We start from the raw sequence: 18,584 nt of genomic DNA on the forward strand, positions 1-18,584 counted from the left end.
CTTCTAATTGTGTCAATTTTATTATATACATTATATTAGATCCACTATTTATTTTATTTAGGTTTTATTCCATTGAGCTCTTGGCTTGTCCATTAATAGGGCCAAGTTCCAACAGGAAAGAGACACTTTTCCATGCTGAAATCACAAGAATGTCCTGAATTTCCAACTGTTTTTTCTGTTGCTGTGACCCAGAGAAAAAATTCCTCAAAGAACAACAGTGGAGTCATTCCACAAGTGACTGTGTTTTGTTTTTTGGTTGTTTTCCACATGACAGTAATATAAATTATCCTAGAAATGGGAGGATAAAAAGCTCAAAATCCTTACTTTTTTGGTCAGATTTCCCAGAGGAGCAAGTATGACACAGTTCCTTTTTCTTTTCTGCAATTATTTTCTAATTAATCTGCTCCTGGTCCAGTTTAATTTTATTCATTTCTATGGCTATTGCATCATACCCAAATGAGCTTCCTCTTTCTATTGTTAGACAAACTTTCTCAAAATATTTTAAAATTTGCTGCTTCCTCTATGTTCTGTGGGTGAAGCCTTTTACTCAGACACTTCCCTCTGAGTCCTCTTGAGATATGAAGTTTAATGATAATCCGTGGGTAGGAGACTTGGAGAAAGTTTTGACAGTTGTAGGAGGACAGTCTGTGAGATGACATTTATTGTGTGCTTACTGGCTTATCTACGGATGTGCCTCTGGTGTCTGCTATGCTAGACTTAGTAAGCTGTCATTAATAATAATGATGATGATGATAAACCCATTGTAATATAGACCATTTACAGAGGTCTTTTTAAAAACTTTATTTATTTTTGGCTGGGCTGCCTCTTCTCTAGTTGCAGCAAGTAGGGGCTACTCTAGAGTTGGGGTGCATGGGCTTCTCATTTTGGTGGCTCCTCTTGTTGCTGAGCACAGGCTCTAGGGCTTGGGCTTCAGTCGTTGCGGTTCTCAGGCTCTAGGGCACAGGCTCAGTAGCTGGGGTGCAAAGGATTAGTTGCTCTCAGCATGTGGGATCTTCCTGGACCAGGGATCGAATCTGTTATCTCTTGCATCAGTAGGCAGACTCTTTACCACTGAGCCACTAATGGAAGCTCCTACTATGTGTTAAGTGCTTTACCTAGAGCATTCTAGTTAATCCTCATCGCAGTCCTAAAGTGTGGATTTTCTAACTCTATTTCATAGATGCATCCCAAAACTTAGATAAGTTGCCCAAGATCCTTCAACTTGTAAGCAGCAAGGGCTGTCTGAGCCCTAAGCTCTTACTCATTACATCCATATTTCTCAAACTGTAGTTCTCAGGAGAGCAGTAAGAGCAGTACCGGGGCAACTGTTAGAAGAGATCCGGCGCATTCAGGGCGGTCCGCCAGCCACAGGCTGGGGAAATTGTTACAAATGCAAATTCTCCTGCCGCATCCCAGATCTGCTGCATCAGAAATGCAGGGAGTGGGGCCCAGCAGTCTGTGTTTTAAGCAGTTCTCTGAGTGACCCTGATGGATGCTGAAGGTAGAGCATCAGCTGCAGCATTCTGTGCTTCATAGCAGCGGTCCCCAATCTTTTTGGCACCAGGGAGCAGTTTTGGGGAGCACGATTTTTCCCCACACCATGGCAGAGGGGTTTGTTTTGGGAGGATCACATCACATTCACTGTGCACTTTATTTGTACTATTGTTACATCAGCTGCACCTCAGATCATCATGTGTTAGAGAGTCTAACACTAGGCATCACACCTATAAGGAGGGATTTGGGAGTTTTTCTGGGAAGTGACTCCAGGGACTCTGGGTTGGTTGCATGGTCAGAGGTTGGCTGGGATCCGTGGGTTCCTGTCTCTCACAGGGATGTCTCAGACTGTTCCTGATTATAGAGGCCCCCAGATCTCCAGGGGCTGGGTGGTTGGCCTTTCTCTGAATTCCCCTCAGAAGCCAGCATCTGAGCTCAAACTGCCTGTGCCTGAACCCTAAATGGTTATCATCACGCTCCAGTTCCTGCCCTGATCCCATGCAAAACCACTCTCACAGTTTTCTAGTGACAAGGGAGAGGACTGAGTGTGAACGCTGAGGGGCAGACTCCTGCTGGTGCTCACACTCACCATGGTCCAGCCGTGTCTCCAGCCAAAGCACATGGCCTGACTCTTCAGAGGATGCCCCATGCACCTGCCGACCTTCTGCTGTAATCACAGATTGCTTCCAGTGATAATGCTGGAACTGAAATATGTGTTAATGTTAGTTTCCTATTGCTGCCATAAAAAAATGATTACAAACTTAGTGACTGACTTAACACAGATTTACTATCTCAGGGTTTCACAGGTCAGAAGATCAAAAAGGGTCTCAATGAGCCAAAATCAATGTCCTTTTCTTCCTTTCTGGGGGCTCTACAGGGAAATCTGTTCCCTTCTGTTCTCTGCAGGAAAATCTGTTCCCTTCCAGTGGCTGCCCACTGGAAGATGGTCCGTTTCTTACCTTGGACATCAATAATGTTGCATCTCTCTGGACCTTTCTTCCCTAGTCACATCTTCCTCTGACCACAGACAAGAAGAGCTCACCTATGTGATCAGACTGAGCAGGGCTATCTCCCCATCTCGAGGACCTTAATTTCATCACATGTGCAAGATCCCCTTTGCCACACAAGGTAACAGGTTTATAGAGTCTGAGATTAGGATGTGGACATCTCTGGGGCCATTATTCTGCCTACCAGAGTTTCCTCTTGTAGCACAGGGCACAATATTCTTTTTTAGAGACTAGTTGCAAATTGCACGAGATAGGAATATGGGGAGAAAATGAATTCATATATCATTTAGAGGACTAAACAAGCCACGTTTCCTTGATCCAAGACCATTTACTGAAATATATATCCCTGCTTTGAAAATATTTTTTTGAGGGAAAAGGAAGCTCAACCATATTATAGGTATCCCTAGCTCACAAGATATATCCAGAATTCAGAAACAATACAGTGGGATGGAAATGTGTCACAAAATCAAAGGATACCATAATAATATCAATTAGTGTCTACTTCTCTTTTTATACCTGAATATTCGGTCTCAATAAGATATGATTATGAAGTAGGCAAGGTAGGAGATTAAGGCACATACACGCTTAATGACTAAATTTAAGTTTCCTAAACAGATGCTGGGACCCAAAGCCAATCTTTGGGTCTGATGCTTGGACAATCTCTATTTTGTGAGGCATGTCTTTACAGAGAGATATTATTTCCTCAGTGATCAACGAGCTTTGGGTCACAGACCCCTGGGGAACCAGTGACTAAAAGTATTGTGAGTTCATTCAGATGTTAAGCATTGCCTGAAGCTTGAAAAGGTAATGTATTTCTGAACCTTTCAAATACATACAGGAACTGGTATGACTGAACATGCCGTTTCCTTTGCTAATGTACTGCCTTGAGAGAAGCATCCTGATGTTTCATTTTCCAAATTAAGTGGGGTACTAAAAGTAAAATTTCCACTGTATGAGGATCTGAAATAGAAATACATGTTTACCTTTTTCTTGAAAAAGTTGCAAATCATTTTTCTCCATCACTTCTTTTAACTTTCCATCTTTACAGCTAGGAAGGTCAACCAGATGGATATAACAGTACCTCCATTCAATACTTATATGACAATCCATTTTAATTCATCCAACAAGAATTTCTTGTATATCCACTAGGTGTTAAGCAAAATTCCAGGCATGGAGGCTACAGCAGAAAAGAAAACACGAAAATTCTTGCCCTTGTGGAATTGACATTAAAATCCTTAAAACATGTGAAATACTTAGACCATTGCTTGGTTCTAAGGAATAGCTGGAGAATTATTAGTTCTCATGATTATTGTAATTATCAAGTTATGTAATATCTAAAAATGAGCATTCTAAAGTTTTTTTTTTTTAAATAGAACACATTCCTCTGTATATTTAGATAGGAGAAATGAGAAGTCCAAAGAGGCAGAAACATTTAGCCGTGGGGTTCTTTCATTAAGCATTCTTTAGCATCATCATGTGGTGAAACCACTGACTTGGAAAGCCTGTTAACTGCGGCTTATTTATTTCTTTGTGACTGTGGTGCACAGATTGCAGGTTGTTAGTTCCCCAACCAGGGAATGAACCCCAGGCCTCTGCAGTGGAAGCACCGAGTCCGAATCACTGGACCACCAGGCAATTCCCTAACTGAGGCTTAAAAAGTTTTGCTAGTTTGTGCTGCGGCCAGTGAAAAAATTTATACAGAGAGAAGTTTATGTGGTTTTTTTTTCTTTTTTTTCTTGTTCAAGTTGTTTCATCTCGCTTCTCTCCCTCCTCCAGAGCTAACTGATGATGCGCACTAGTGATAAGGACTGGACACCAGCCTGCTCAGGATTCTTGGTGTCCCCATCACTGAGACTCGGCCTCATCCAGCTCTGACTGCAGCTAACACTCAGGGTGTCTGTATTTCCCCTTCAGCCATCACAAAGAGGAAGCCTGGTTTGCCCAGCTGCTCTTTCTCCGCCCACATCCCCACTGCATGCCCACGGGAGTATATGGTTTATCTGTACGTAAGCCACGTTGCCATCCTAAGTCACATCAGCGGTAAACCGGAAGTTCAGGCAAAAGCGTTGTGGACGCCAGTACCACTTACAGCAACGATTGGTGGGCCACCCTCCAACTCAGGAGGTCTTGAGGTTGGGCCCAGGAATTTGCATTGCTAATAAGTTCCCTCCAAAAGCTATTGACTCTACTGGTGAATCGTGTGTGTTTGGGTGTAGCAGATATATATATTCTTCTTTATCCATTGCCGATGTTTACTATGGTTGCTTCCATATCTCGGCCATTGTAAATAATGCTGCTATGAACTTTTTTCAGTAGTATTGTTGACTTTTTCAGCTGTATACCTAGGAGCTGACCTATTTCAAATCCTGAAAGATGATGCTGTGAAATTGCTGCCTCAATACATCAGCAAATTTGGAAAACTCAGCAGTGGCCACAGGACTGGAAAAGGTCAGTTTTCATTCCAATCCCAAAGAAAGGCAATGCCAAAGAATGCTCAAACTACCACACAATTGCACTCATCTCACACACTACTAAAGTAATGCTCAAAATTCTCCAAGCCAGGCTTCAGCAATACGTAAATGGTGAATTTCCAGATGTTCAAGCTGGATTTAGAAAAGGCAGAGGAACCAGAGATCAAATTGCTAACATCTGCTGCATCATCGAAAAAGCAAGAGAGTTCCAGAAAACACATCTATTTCTGCTTTATTGACTATGCCAAAGCATTTGACCGTGTGGATCACAATAAACTGTGGAAAATTCTGAAAGAGATGGGAATACCAGACTACCTGACCTGCCTCTTGAGAAACCTGTATGCAGGTCAAGAAGCAACAGTTAGAACTGGACATGGAACAACAGACTGGTTCCAAATAGGAAAAGGAGTATGTTAAGGCTGTATATTGTCACCCTGCTTATTTAAATTATATGCAGAGCTCATCATGAGAAACACTGGGCTGGAAGAAGCATAAGCTGGAATCAATATTGCTGGGAGAAATATCAATAACCTCAGATATGCAGATGACACCACCCTTATGGCAGAAAGTGAAGAGGAACAAAAGGGCCTCTTGATGAGACTGAAAGAGGAGAGTGAAAAAGTTGGCTTAAAGCTCAACATTCAGAAAACTAAGATCATGGCATCTGGTCCCATCACTTCATGGGAAATAGATGGGGAGACAGTGGAAACAGTGTCAGACTTTATTTTTTGAGGCTCCAAAATCACAGCAGATGGTGATTGCAGTCATGAAATTAAAAGACGCTTACCCCTTGGAACGAAAGTAATGACCAACCTAGATAGCATATTAAAAAGCAGAGACATTACATTGTCAACAAAGATCCATCTAGTCAAGGCTATGGTTTTTCCAGTAGTCATGTATGAATGTGAGAGTTGGACTATAAACAAAGCTGAGTGCTGAAGAATTGATGCTTTTGAACTGTGGTGTTGGAGAAGACTCTTGAGAGTCCCTTGGACTGCAAGGAGATCCAACCAATCCATCTTAAAGGAGATCAGTCCTGGGTGTTCATTGGAAGGACTGATGTTGAAGCTGAAACTCCAGTATCTTGGCCACCTGATGCAAAGAGCTGACTCATTTGAAAAGACCCTGATGCTGGGAAAGATTGAGGGCAGGAGGAGAAGGGGACAACAAAGGATGAGATGGCTGGATGGCATCACCGACTCGATGGACATGGGTTTGGGTGGACTCCGGGAGTTGGTGATGGACAGGGAGGCCTGGCGTGCTGAGGTTCAGGGGGTCACAAAGAGTCGGACATGACGGAGCGACTGAACTGAACTGAGCTGAACTGAACCCAGGAGTAGAATTTCTGGACCATATAATAATTCAACTTTTAGAATTTGAGAACCTTCCAAACTACTTTCCACAGTGGCTGCAGCAATTGACATTTCCACCAACAGTGTTTAAAGGTGAACTTTTCTCCATATCCTTGCCAACATTCCTATCTGTGTTCTTTGATGATACCCATTCTGATCAGACCAGTTAATCTTGAAGGAAATCAATCCTGAACGTTCACTGAAAGGACTGATGCTGAACTCCAATACTTCTAGGAGTTTTATGGCTTCCAGTCTTAGTTTTAGGTCTTCAATGCATTTTGAGTTCATTTTTGTATATGGTGTTAGAGAAGGTTTTAATTTCATTCAGACTGGAAAAACCAAGGGCCAAAATCATGGGGCAGGGATATCTAGGTGGAAGCCCTTGAGAAATGTGGCTTTGCAGACCTCGCTGAGCTTCAGAGCCTGCTGAGAGCTAGTATTGAGTACGGAGAAGCAGCAGTTCACACCGACGTAGGAAGAGCCTGAAGGACTCTTTGCCCCAGGCACTGCCCCACCCTCTTGCCTGCCAGGCATTATGCTTGTGAAGTCTCACTATGGCCAACGTGAAGAAAAGCTGGGCCTCATGAAGAAGAAAAGAGATTTAACTCTAAAGGAGATGCAAGAATTAACTGGCAGAGTGGAGAAGTCAGAATCCCTCAGGCATTGTCAGTGGGAATGTAAACGGGTATAGACACTTAGGAAAACAATTTGGCAGCTTCCTCAAAAGGTCAGACACAGAATTACCATATAACCAAACAATCCCACTCCTAGTATATATCTAAGAGAAATGAAACATATGTCCACACAAAACTTGTATACAAATGTTCATAGGCTATTCAAAGCAGCATTATTCATAATAGCTAAAAAGTGGAAACAATCCAAATGTCCATCATCTGATGAATGGATAAATTAAATTTGGCCATAAAAAGGAAAGAAGTGCTGATTTGTGTTACAACATGGAGGAAACTTAGAAATATTATTCCAAGTGAAAGGAAGCAGGCACAAAAAGCCGCATATTTTATGATTTCATTCACAAGAAAACTCCAGAATAGGCAAGTCGATGGAGACAAAAAGTCGACTGTGTGTTACCCAGGGCTGGGTTGGGGGATGAGGAAATAAAATGACAATTATTGAGGTTTGCAGTTTCTTTGGGGAGGGTGATAAAAATGTTCCAAACTTCAATTGTGGTGATGGTCATATAATACCCTGAATATATGAAAAATCACGAATTACATACTTTATAAAAGGGTAAACTGCATGATGTATGAAGTATAATTCAATAAAGCTATTTTAAAATGAATTGACTAGCACATACGAACCATAGCCAGGGGAGGCAAACCTGGGCTGGAACCATGTGGGCATTTGATTAATGCTCGAAAAAAAAAAGAATGGATAGGCAAGAATATGCTGACTTGGAAGAACTCACCTTAGACTTGGGATTTCATACCTCGGCAAGGACCCCAGGGACAGGGACAGACACACTGCTGGAGTGGATCTAGAAGCTGTGAGAAATCTGTGGCTAATGTAAATGAAAGGTGAAATGCATGGGTTGCTGAGTCACATGGAAGAAAAGACTTCATAATTCAGGGAAGTAGAGATGCTATTTGGATTTATTCTGAGAGGCTAGAAGACCCACTGGGCACCATATTCCATGGGAAGGTCCTGAGGACATGCTATCTGCCAAGGCAGGCACCTGACAGGGGGCGCCAGCATCACTCAGCAGTTCAAAAGGAGAGGCTCACGTTGCCCTGGTCCCAAAGGGAGTATACTCTTTCGGTGTCCAGGAAAGTTTCCAATGGACTACAAGCCACGACTTCTATCAGGCCACTTTGGACTGTTTGTGTTCAGGGGTCACCAGGCAAGACAGGGAGTCTCTAAGTTGGCAGAGAAAATGACCCTGATTAACAGGAAAAGTATGAGAACAAAGTTATGAACAAAGCTAGTGGAGGTGATGGAATTGCAGTTGAGCTATTTCAGATCCTAAAAGATGATGCTGTGAAAGAGCTGCACTCAAAAAAAAAAAAAAAAAAAAGGAAAGTGCTGCATTCAATATGCTAGCAAATTTGGAAAACTCAGCAGTGGCCACAGGACTGGAAAAGGTCAATTTTCATCCCAATACAAAAAAAGACAATGCCAAAGAATGTTCAAACTACCACATAATTGCACTCATCTCACACACTACCAAAGTAATGCTCAAAATTCTCCAAGCCAGGCTTCAACAGTACATGAACCGTGAACTTCCAGATGTTCAAGCTGGATTTAGAAAAGGCAGAGGAACCAGAGATCAAATTGCCAACATCCAATAGATCATTGAAAAAGCAAGAGAGCTCCAGAAAACACATTTACTTTTGCTTTATTGAATACGCCAAAGCCTGTGACTGTATGGATCATGGCAAACTGTGGAAAATTCTGAGAGATGGGAATGCCAGACCACCTGACCTGCCTCTTGAGAAGTCTGTGTGCAGGTCAAGAAGCAACAGTTGGAACTGGACATGGAACAACAGACTGGTTCCAAATAGGAAAAGGAGTACGTCAAGGCTGTATATTGTCACCCTGCTTATTTAACTTATATGCAGAGTACATCATGAGAAATGCTGGGCTGGAAAAAGCACAAGCTGGAATCAAGATTGCTGGGAGAAATATCAATAACCTCAGATATACAGATGACAGCACCCTCATGGCAGAAAGCAAGGAAGAACTAAAGAGGCTCTTATGAAAATGAAAGAGGAGAGTGAAAAAGTTGGCTTAAAGTTCAACATTCAGAAAACTAAGATCATGGCATCCGGTCCCATCACTTCATGGCAAATAGACGGGGGAACAGTGAAAACAGTGACAGACTTTTTTGTGGGGGCGGGGGGCTCCAAAATCACTGCAGATGGTGATTGCAGCCTTGAAATTAAAAGATGCTTGCTCCTTGGAAGAAAAGTTATGACCAACCTAGACAGCATATTAAAAAGCAGAGACATTACTTTGCCAACAAAGGTCCACCTAGTCAAAGCTATGATTTTGCCAGTGGTCATGTATGGATGTGAGAGTTGGACTATAAAGAAAGCTGAGTGCTGAAGAAGTGATGCTTTTGAACTGTGGTGCTGGAGAAGACTCTTGAGAGTCCCTTGGACAGCAAGGAGATCCAAGCAGTCCATCTTAAAGGAAATCAGTCCTGAATATTCATTGGAAGGACTGATGCTGAAGCTGAAACTCCAATCCTTTGGCCATCTGATGCGAAGAGGTGACTCATTCGAAAAGACCCTGATGTTGGGAAAGACTGAAGGCGGGAGGAGAAGGGGATGACAGAGGATGAGATGGTTGGATGGCATCACTGACTCGATGGACGTGAGTTTGAGTAGGCTCCGGCAGTTGGTGATGGACAGGGAGGCCTGGCATGCTGTAGTCCATGGGGTTGCAAAGATTTGGACACTACTGACTGACTGAACTGAAGTGAATCAATGAGTAAGTCAAAAAAATTGACGAGAAATCCCTAAGTGAGAAGGTTGAGCTAGGAATTAAGAGTTAAAAGAACAGTTCAGCGATCAAGTCTGCACACTTTTTTTTTTTGTTGCAGCACATGGGCTCTTCGATCTTCACAGTGGCCTTCGGGATCTCCTAGTTGTGGCAGGTGAACTCTTAGTAGCACATGGATTTGTTTCCCTGACCAGGGATCAAATCCAGGACCCCTGCATTGGGAGTGTGGAGTCTGAGGCACTCGAACCCCAAGGAAGTCCTCATTATACGGTTTTGAGATGGTATCTCACACTTCTCCTGTTCACTTTAGTTCAGTCGCTCAGTCCTGTCCAACTCTTTGTGACTCCATGGACTGCAGCATGCCAGGCCTCCCTGTCCATCCCCAACTGCCGGAGCCTACTCAAACTCATGTCCATCGAGTCAGTGATGCCATCCAACCATCAGCATCAGTCCTTCCAATGAATATTCAGGACTGACTGATTTCCTTTAAGATGGACTGGTTGGATCTCCTTGCTGTCCAAGGGTCTCTCAAGACCCAAAGCAATCTATAGATTCAATGCAATCCCTATCAAGCTACCAACAATATTTTTCACAGAACTAGAACAAATAATTTCACAATTTGTATGGAAATACAAAAAACCTCAAATAGCCAAAGTAATCTTGAGAAACAAGAATGGACCTGGAGGAATCAACCTGCCTGACTTCAGACTATACTACAAAGCCACAGTCATCAAGACAGTATGAAACTGGCACAGGGACAGAAATATAGATCAATGGAACAGAATAGAAAGCCCAGAGATAAATCCATGAACCTATGGACACCTTATCTTCAACAAAGGAGGCACGAATGTACAATGGAAAAAAGACAACCTCTTTAACAAGTGGTGCTGGGAAAACTGGTCAACCACTTGTAAAAGAATGAAACTAGAACACTTTCTAACACCATACACAAAAATAAACTCAAAATGGATTAAAGATCTAAATGTAAGACCAGAAACTATACAACTCCCAGAGGAGAACATAGGCAAAACACTCTCTGACATAAATCACAGCAGGATCCTCTATGACCCACCTCCAGAATATTGGAAATAAAAGCAAAAATAAACAAATGGGACCTAATGAAACTTAAAAGCTTTTGCACAACAAAGGAAACTATAAGCAAGGTGAAAAGACAGCCCTCAAATTGGGAGAAAATAATAGCAAATGAAGCAACAGACAAAGGATTAATCTCAAAAATATATAAGCAACTCCTGAAGCTCAATTCCAGAAAAATAAATGACCAAATCAAAAAATGGGCCAAAGAACTAAACAGACATTTCTCCAAAGAAGACATACAGTTGGCTAACAAACACATGAAAAGATGCTCAACATCACTCATTATCAGAGAAATGCAAATCAAAACCACAATGAGGTACCATTACACGCCAGTCAGGATGGCTGCTATCCAAAAGTCTACAAGCAATAAATGCTGGAGAGGGTGTGGAGAAAAGGGAACCCTCTTGTACTGTTGGTGGGAATGCAAACTAGTACAGCTCCTATGGAGAACAGTGTGGAGATTTCTTAAAAAAACTAGAAACAGAACTACCACATGACCTAGCAATCCCACTTCTGGGCATACACACCGAGGAAACCAGATCTGAAAGAGACACGTGCACCCCAATGTTCATCGCAGCACTGTTTATAATAGCCAGGACATGGAAGCAACCTAGATGTCCATCAGCAGACAAATGGATAAGGAAGCTGTGGTACATATACATCATGGAATATTACTCAGCCATTAAAAAGAATTCATTTGAATCAGTTCTAATGAGATGGATGAAACTGGAGCCCATCATACAGAGTGAAGTAAGCCAGAAGATAAACACCAATACAGTATACTAACACATATATATGGAATTTAGAAAGATGGTAATGATAACCCTATATGCAAAACAGAAAAAGAGACACAGATGTACAGAACAGACTTTTGGACTCTATGGGAGAAGGCGAGGGTGGGATGATCTGAGAGGACAGCATTGAAACATGTATGTTATCAAGGGTGAAACAGATCACCAGCCCAGGTTGGATGCATGAGACAAGTGCTCGGGGCTGGTGCACTGGGAAGACCCGAGGGATCGGATGGAGAGGGAGGTGGAAGGGGGGGTCAGGATGGGGAATACATGTAAATCCATGGCTGATTCATGTCAATGTATGGCAAAAACCACTACAATATTGTAAAGTAATTAGCCTCCAACTAATAAAGATAAACAGGAAAAAAAAAAAAAAGAGTCTTCTCCAACACCACAGTTCAAAGGCTTCACTTCTTCGGCACTCAGCTTTCTTTATAGTCCAACTCTCATATCCATACATGACCACTGGCAAAATCATAGCTTTGACTAGGTGGACCTTTGTTGGCAAAGTAATGTCTCTGCTTTTTAATATGTTGTCTAGGTTGGTCATAACTTTTCTTCCAAGGAGCATCTTTTAATTTCAAGGCTGCAATCACCATCTGCAGTGATTTTGGAGCCCCCCGCCCCCGCAAAAAAGTCTGTCACTGTTTTCACTGTTTCCCCGTTTATTGGCCATGAAGTGATGGGACCGGATGCCATGATCTTAGTTTTCTGAATGTTGAGCTTTAAGCCAACTTTTTCACTCTCCTCTTTCAGTCTCATCAAGAGGCTCTTTAGTTCTTCTTCACTTTCTGCCATAAGGGTGGTGTCATCTGCACATCTGAGGTTATTGATATTTCTCCCAGCAATCTTGATTCCAGCTTCTGCTTCCTCCAGTCCAGCGTTCCTCATGATGTACTCTGCATATAAGTTAAATAAGCAGGGTGACAGTATACAGCCTTGACATACTCCTTTCCTGATTTGGAACCAGTCTGTTGTTCCATGTCCAGTTCCAACTGTTGCTTCTTGACCTGCATACAGACTTCTCAAGAGGCAGGTCAGGTGGTCTGGCTTTCCCATCTCTTTCAGAATTTTCACAGTTTGCCGTGACCCACACAGTCACAGGCTTTGGCGTATTCAATAAAGCAAAAGTAGATGTGTTTTCTGGAGATCTCTTGCTTTTTCAATGATCTATTGGATGTTGGCAATTTGATCTCTGGTTCCTCTGCCTTTTCTAAAACCAGCTTGAACATCTGGAAGTTCATGGTTCATGTACTGTTGAAGCCTGGCTTGGAGAATTTTGAGCATTACTTTGGTAGTGTGTGAGATGAGTGCAGTTGTGTGGTAGTTTGAACATTCTTTGGCATTGTCTTTCTTTTGTATTGGGATGAAAATTGACCTTTTCCAGTCCTGTGGCCATTGCTGAGTTTTCCAAATTTGCTGGTGTATTGAGTGCAGCACTTTCACAGCAAAATCTTTTAGGATCTGAAATAGCTCAACTGGAATTCCATCATCTCCACTAGCTTTGTTTGTTGTGATGCTTCCTAAGGCCCACTTGACTTTGCACTCCAGGATATCTGCCTCTAGGTGAGCGATCACACCATCATGATTATCTGGGTCATGAAGATCTTTTTTGTATAGTTCTTCGGAGTATTCTTGCCACCTCTTCTTAATGTCTTTCCTTCTCTTAGGTCCATACCGTTTCTGCCCTTTATTGTGCTCATCTTTGCATGAAAATTTCCGTTGGTATCTCTAATTTTCTTGAAGAGCTCTCTAGTCTTTCCCATTCTATTGTTTTCCTCTGTTTCTTTGCTCTCTGGGGAAGGTTTTCTTATCTCTCCTTGCTCTTCTTTGGAACTCTGCTTTCAAATGGGTATATCTTTCCTTTTTCTCAGCTATTTGTAAGGCCTCCTCGAATTGAGAGAGAAGGTTGATACTTCTGGAGAATCAACAAAGTTGCCATCTTTGATAATGACAACTAATAATAGCAAACACTTAAAGGATATTTATTTTTATTTATTTATTTATTTGGTTGCACTGGGGTCTTAGTTGTTATGTGCGATCCAGTTCCCTGATGTGGGATCGAACCCAGACCCCCTGCAGTCGGAGCTTGGGAGTCTTAGCCACTGGACCACCAGGGAAGTTCCGATGGGAAACATTTTTTGAGGTATTGTGGAATGCTAAGCCTTGTACGTCTTTATCTTATTTAATCTTCATAAAATACATAATAAGATGTTGTTATTCCCATTTCTCAGGTGAAGTAATAGTGGCTTAAAAGGTGAATACCTCTTATATGTTGGTAGCTTTAAACACAACTCTTTCTGAGTCTAAACATTTGCTTCTCTTTATGAGAAAGTGGTCATGAAAAGTGCCATTCATTTTTCCTTAATTAAATAAATATTCACTAAGTGTTTAAGTGCCAGGTCTTGGCACTTTTGCTGATATAACGATGAACAAATAAGCAGGATACTTGCCTTTCTGAAGCTTATTGCCTAATAGTGGGGCAGGACCATGAATCAAAGGAATTCAGGGCTCAATAGGGCAGCAAGCTTGTGTTGAGACTGATGAAGATAACCTCTGACCTGGAATCTATATTTGTGCACAGTTAATATGTAAAACCTTGGATAAAGTATTGACCTTATAGTCTCATTAACTGTAAAATGGGTATAGTAATAGTAGGTTTCTTGACAAGTGGTTGTGATTTCAAATGAGGAAATGTGTGAAAGCTCTCGGCAAACTGCAAAATAGTCAGCAAGTATGAAAGGACTTGAAATATTTTTTTTTCACTTTTTTCCCAAATGAGATACAACTAACATACGACATTAGTTTCAGGTACAACAGAATGATTCTGTATTTGTATGTATTGCAAAATGGTCACCAAAGAACTTTCCTTCATATTAATAAAAATTCACACATAAACAAGAAATAGAACAATAAAAACTCAAAAACCCCATAAACCAGCTTTAACAATGACCAAGTCATGGCTGACTGCTTCATCTCTAGCCATCCCCCTATTTACCAGATTTTGAGAAGTAACTCCTTGGCAACAGCATGTCTTTTTATCTATGTATTATCTATTTCAATACATATATCTCAAAGGAAGAGATTCTTTAAAAAAAAAAAAAAAACATACCTACAGGGCCTTCCCTGGTAGTTCAGTGGTTAAGAATCTGCTTGCCAATGTAGGGGACAGGGGCTCCATTCCTAATTCAGGAAGATCACACATGTCATGGGGTAAGCAAGCCCATGAGCCACAACTATTGAGCCTGTGCTCTTGAGCTGGTGCTCTTCAACACCAGAGAAGTCACCGTAATGAGAAGCCCATGCACTGCAACTACAGAAAACGTTCGTTCAGCAATGAAGACCCAGTGTGGCCAAAAATAAACAAACAGATAAACAATTTAAAAATAAACATACCCACAAGGGCTTCCCTGGTGGTCCAGTGGTTAAGAATCCACCTTGCAATGTCGGGGATACTGAGTTCCATCCTTGATCCAGGAAGATCCCAAATGCCACGAGGCAACTGAACTGGGGCTTGATAACTACGCAGCCCATGTGACTAGAGTCTGTGCTCCTCAACAAGACAAGGCACCACAATGAGAAGCCTGCACACTGCGACTGGAGAGTAACCCTAACTCTCCACAACTAGAGAAAGCCAACGTGTAGCAACGAAAATACAGCACAACCAAAATAATTATATTAATGTAAAAAACCCACAAATACCACTATCACTCTTAAAGAACTAAAAATAAAATTGACAGTAATTCTTAATTTTACAAAATATAATTTGACTTAATGGCTATATTTCCCTGGTTGCCCTAAAAAATTTGAGATCAATAGGTCTGAATCCATTTTTAGACAAGATTCATATATATTGCAATTGGCTGAGATTTCATTCTTAACCTATAGGTCCCCCCTTTTAGGTTTTTGTTTTGCCTTTTTTTTTTCCCCCTGAAGAAATTGGGTCCTATAAAACAGTGGTTCTTAAACTTTAGTGTGCACCAGCGTGCTTTAAAATCATCTGGAGAACTTGTTAAAAGCACAGATTGCTGTGTCTGGTCTCCAGACATCCTGATTGAGTACTGAATCTCTAATAAGTTCCCAGGTGATGCTGATGTGGCTGGTCTGGGACAACACATTGAGAGCCACAGCCTGGATTTCTCTAACTGTATCCCCGGGAGAAGGAAATGGCAACCCACGCCAGTATTCTTGCTTGGGAAGTCCCATGGACAGAAGAGCCTGGCGGGGGCTACAATCAGTCCTTGGGGTGGGAAAAGTGTCAGACCGCACGCAGTGACTAAACAAGGACAACAATAGAACAATCCCTTGGAGAGGGTTCCTTCAACACGTTCATCTTCCATTTTCCTGTTAAGTGAAGCTTATTGAGATGCCTACATAATAGCATAATGGTTTAAAAATGAGGGTTTGGGACTTCCCTGGTGGTCCAGGGGTTAAGAATCACCTTCCCATGCAGGTAACTCTGGTTCCATCCCTGGTCTGGTAACTAAGATACTCCATGGCACAGAGCAGCAAAGTCCAGCGCCACAGCTACTGAGATGTGGGCTTTAGAGCCCGTCCCTCCGAGAGAAGTCAGCGCTTGGATGAAAAGCCCTTGGCCGCAAGTGAAGCCGCTGCCTGAGGTAACTAGAGAAACCCATGTGCCCAAGAGCCACAACAAGGCGCCAGCACAGCCAAAATTACGTAAACAAACAAAAACCCCTCAAGATTTTAAGGTATATGTTACAGACCTAGTGTGGATGGGTTTAAATCTCTTCAAACATTTATTTGCCTTGTAACCTTGGGCAGCTCGCTTAATTGTTCCGTGAACTCAATATTCAGGGTCCTCCTGAGGAGTGAATGAAATTTCGAAAAGTAAAATGTTCACCTAGCCTACTGCCTGGCACATAGTAGTGACAGTCACTCAGTCGTGTCGAACTCTTTGCGGCCCCATGGACTGTAGCCTGCCAGGTTCCTCTGTCCATGGGATTCTCCAGGCAAGAACACTGGAATGGGCTGCCATTTCCATCTCCAGGGGGTCTTCCCGACCCAGCAATTGAACCCATGTCTCCTGCATCGCAGGCAGATTCTTTACCGACTGAGGTAGGAGGGAAGCCTGGCACATAACAAATGCTCAATAAACGATTATAATTTTTTTTCAACCAAAAAATAACAATGGGGCGCACAGGTTGCGGAAGCTCATGACTTCTGGGCTTTTGTTGTGTTTACGTAGGCAGAGCTAAGGAGGAAGGCTCTAAAGGAGACCTACCTGGAGAGAAGTGGAGAGAGGACAAACTCTCAAGGCCACTTCTTAAGTCAGCCTGGGGCTTGGCCCCTTTAAGGAGGGCGGGGACACGTGACCTACAGGGTCACATGGCTCGCGGGACAACATGGCTGCGCCCGCGCTAGGGCCAGCTCGAGGATGCGGCGCCGGGCTCACTCTTGTCCTCTTGTTGTCGCTGTTCTTGCTGCTAGGCTGGGAGGCGCGGGGCGAAGAGGCTGGGCCTGAGGCAGGCGCGCCGTCCCTCGCGGGCTCCTGCGGTTGTGGCAATCCCCAGCGGCCCGGGGCCCAGGGAAGCTCGGCAGCCGCGCACCGATACTCGCGGGAGGCAAACGCCCCGGGCTCGGTCCCCGGAGGGCGTCCATCCCCGCCCACCAAGGTGCTCTCTCGATTCCCTGATGATGGGTGGGGGTCGCCAGGTTCCTCGACAGGGTTGGGATGGGTAAACCAAGTGGTTGGAGGAGGGCAAGTAAAGATTAAATCACATCGCCAAGACGCGCACTGGTCGATCTAGTTTGATGAGAAGTTCCTCCGCCCTCCAAAACAACTGGGTCTTGGGGTTCTGCGTAATTCTGAGCATTAGGTAGTGGCTTGAGGACAGTTGTCTCTCCTTTTCTTGTCTCTTATTTCCTACTTCCTCTTCCTTCAACCCTGTGTTCTTGAGGAGGTTCTCAGAATTTTAATTTAGACAGACGTAGGTGTAGACTTCCCAGGTGGTGCCAGGGTAAAGAATCCATCTGCCAATGCAGGAGATTGGGGTTTGATCCCTGGGTTGGGAAGATCCAGTGAAGTAGGACATGGCAACCCATTCCAGTATTCTTGCCTGGAAAATTCCATGGACAGAGAAGTCCTAGGCTCCTCTCATTAATTGAGAAGGAATCAGGACACTGGGTGTCAGTATCTGTAACACTGTTGTATATTTACCGGTAGTCTCTTACTGTAGATCCTGTTTCTTGAGTACTTGTCCTATTTATTCTGCTGTCCCTAGCACTTTAGCAGATGTGAAGAACTAAGTAAAACAGTAGTAGTAGTTGTTGTTGTTGAGTTGTTAAGTCGTGTCCAACTCTTGTAACGCTGTGAACTGTAGCTTGCCAGACTTCTCTGTCTGTGGGATTTCCCAGGCAAGAATACTAGAGTGGGTTTCCAGTTCCTTCTCCAGGGGATCTTCCCAACTCAGGGATGGGACCGGGCTCTCCTTCACTGGCAGGCAGATTCTTTACCACTGAGCCGCCTGAGAAAGCCTCCTGCAGACCTTACCTAATCTCTTTCCTTTCTGCCCCTTCACTATTTCCATATGCTGACACAGTAGTATCTGTTTACTCTGGTATAACCAATACTAAGGATACTTGACTGCTGGTGTCTCACCCCAACTAGCTTGTGAGAGTGATGGGGGTCAGGGCCATAATCTTGTGACTCTGTATAGAGTGTTAGGAGGTTGGTAACTGGACTTCTCTTTGTTTCTCCATCCTGTGTTGTAATTATTGACATTTAAATTTTTGTTGTTCCTCAAAGGATGACCTGAATTATTAGCATTTATCTTTTGTGTGGTAAGGAGCTTTGGTTACAATTACAGTGTGTGTTGGCCATATTCCTCTAACTTGAATGGTGATTGATAGTCTGTCCCTCCTTCTGTGAGAAAGCCATCTGTTACT

The 18,584-nt window shown here is 42.9% G+C and overlaps 1 protein-coding gene and 1 long non-coding RNA gene across 6 annotated transcripts in view; one reads left to right on the forward strand and one right to left on the reverse strand.

Annotated features, from left to right (window-relative positions):
* Positions 1-557: 557 nt before the first annotated feature.
* LOC110133272 (uncharacterized) lies at positions 558-17,213 on the reverse strand. Its single transcript, XR_002312739.2, has 4 exons — positions 16,921-17,213; positions 3,485-3,678; positions 2,084-2,198; positions 558-973 (listed from the first exon to the last, which is right to left on the reverse strand). It is a non-coding gene; the product is annotated as an uncharacterized lncRNA (long non-coding RNA).
* SUMF1 (sulfatase modifying factor 1) overlaps positions 17,014-18,584 on the forward strand; it is an 86,038-nt gene continuing 84,467 nt past the window's right edge. For all 5 annotated transcript variants that reach the window (XM_020887056.2, XM_020887057.2, XM_070455633.1 and 2 more), the window contains exon 1: positions 17,014-17,311. In XM_020887056.2, the coding sequence (XP_020742715.2) occupies positions 17,042-17,311 (270 nt within the window). In that variant the 5' untranslated portion in view covers positions 17,014-17,041. The remainder of the gene's footprint in view (positions 17,312-18,584) is intronic.

Source organism: Odocoileus virginianus, chromosome 26 (assembly GCF_023699985.2).
Source record: "Odocoileus virginianus isolate 20LAN1187 ecotype Illinois chromosome 26, Ovbor_1.2, whole genome shotgun sequence".
NCBI classification, from domain to species: Eukaryota; Metazoa; Chordata; class Mammalia; order Artiodactyla; family Cervidae; genus Odocoileus; species Odocoileus virginianus.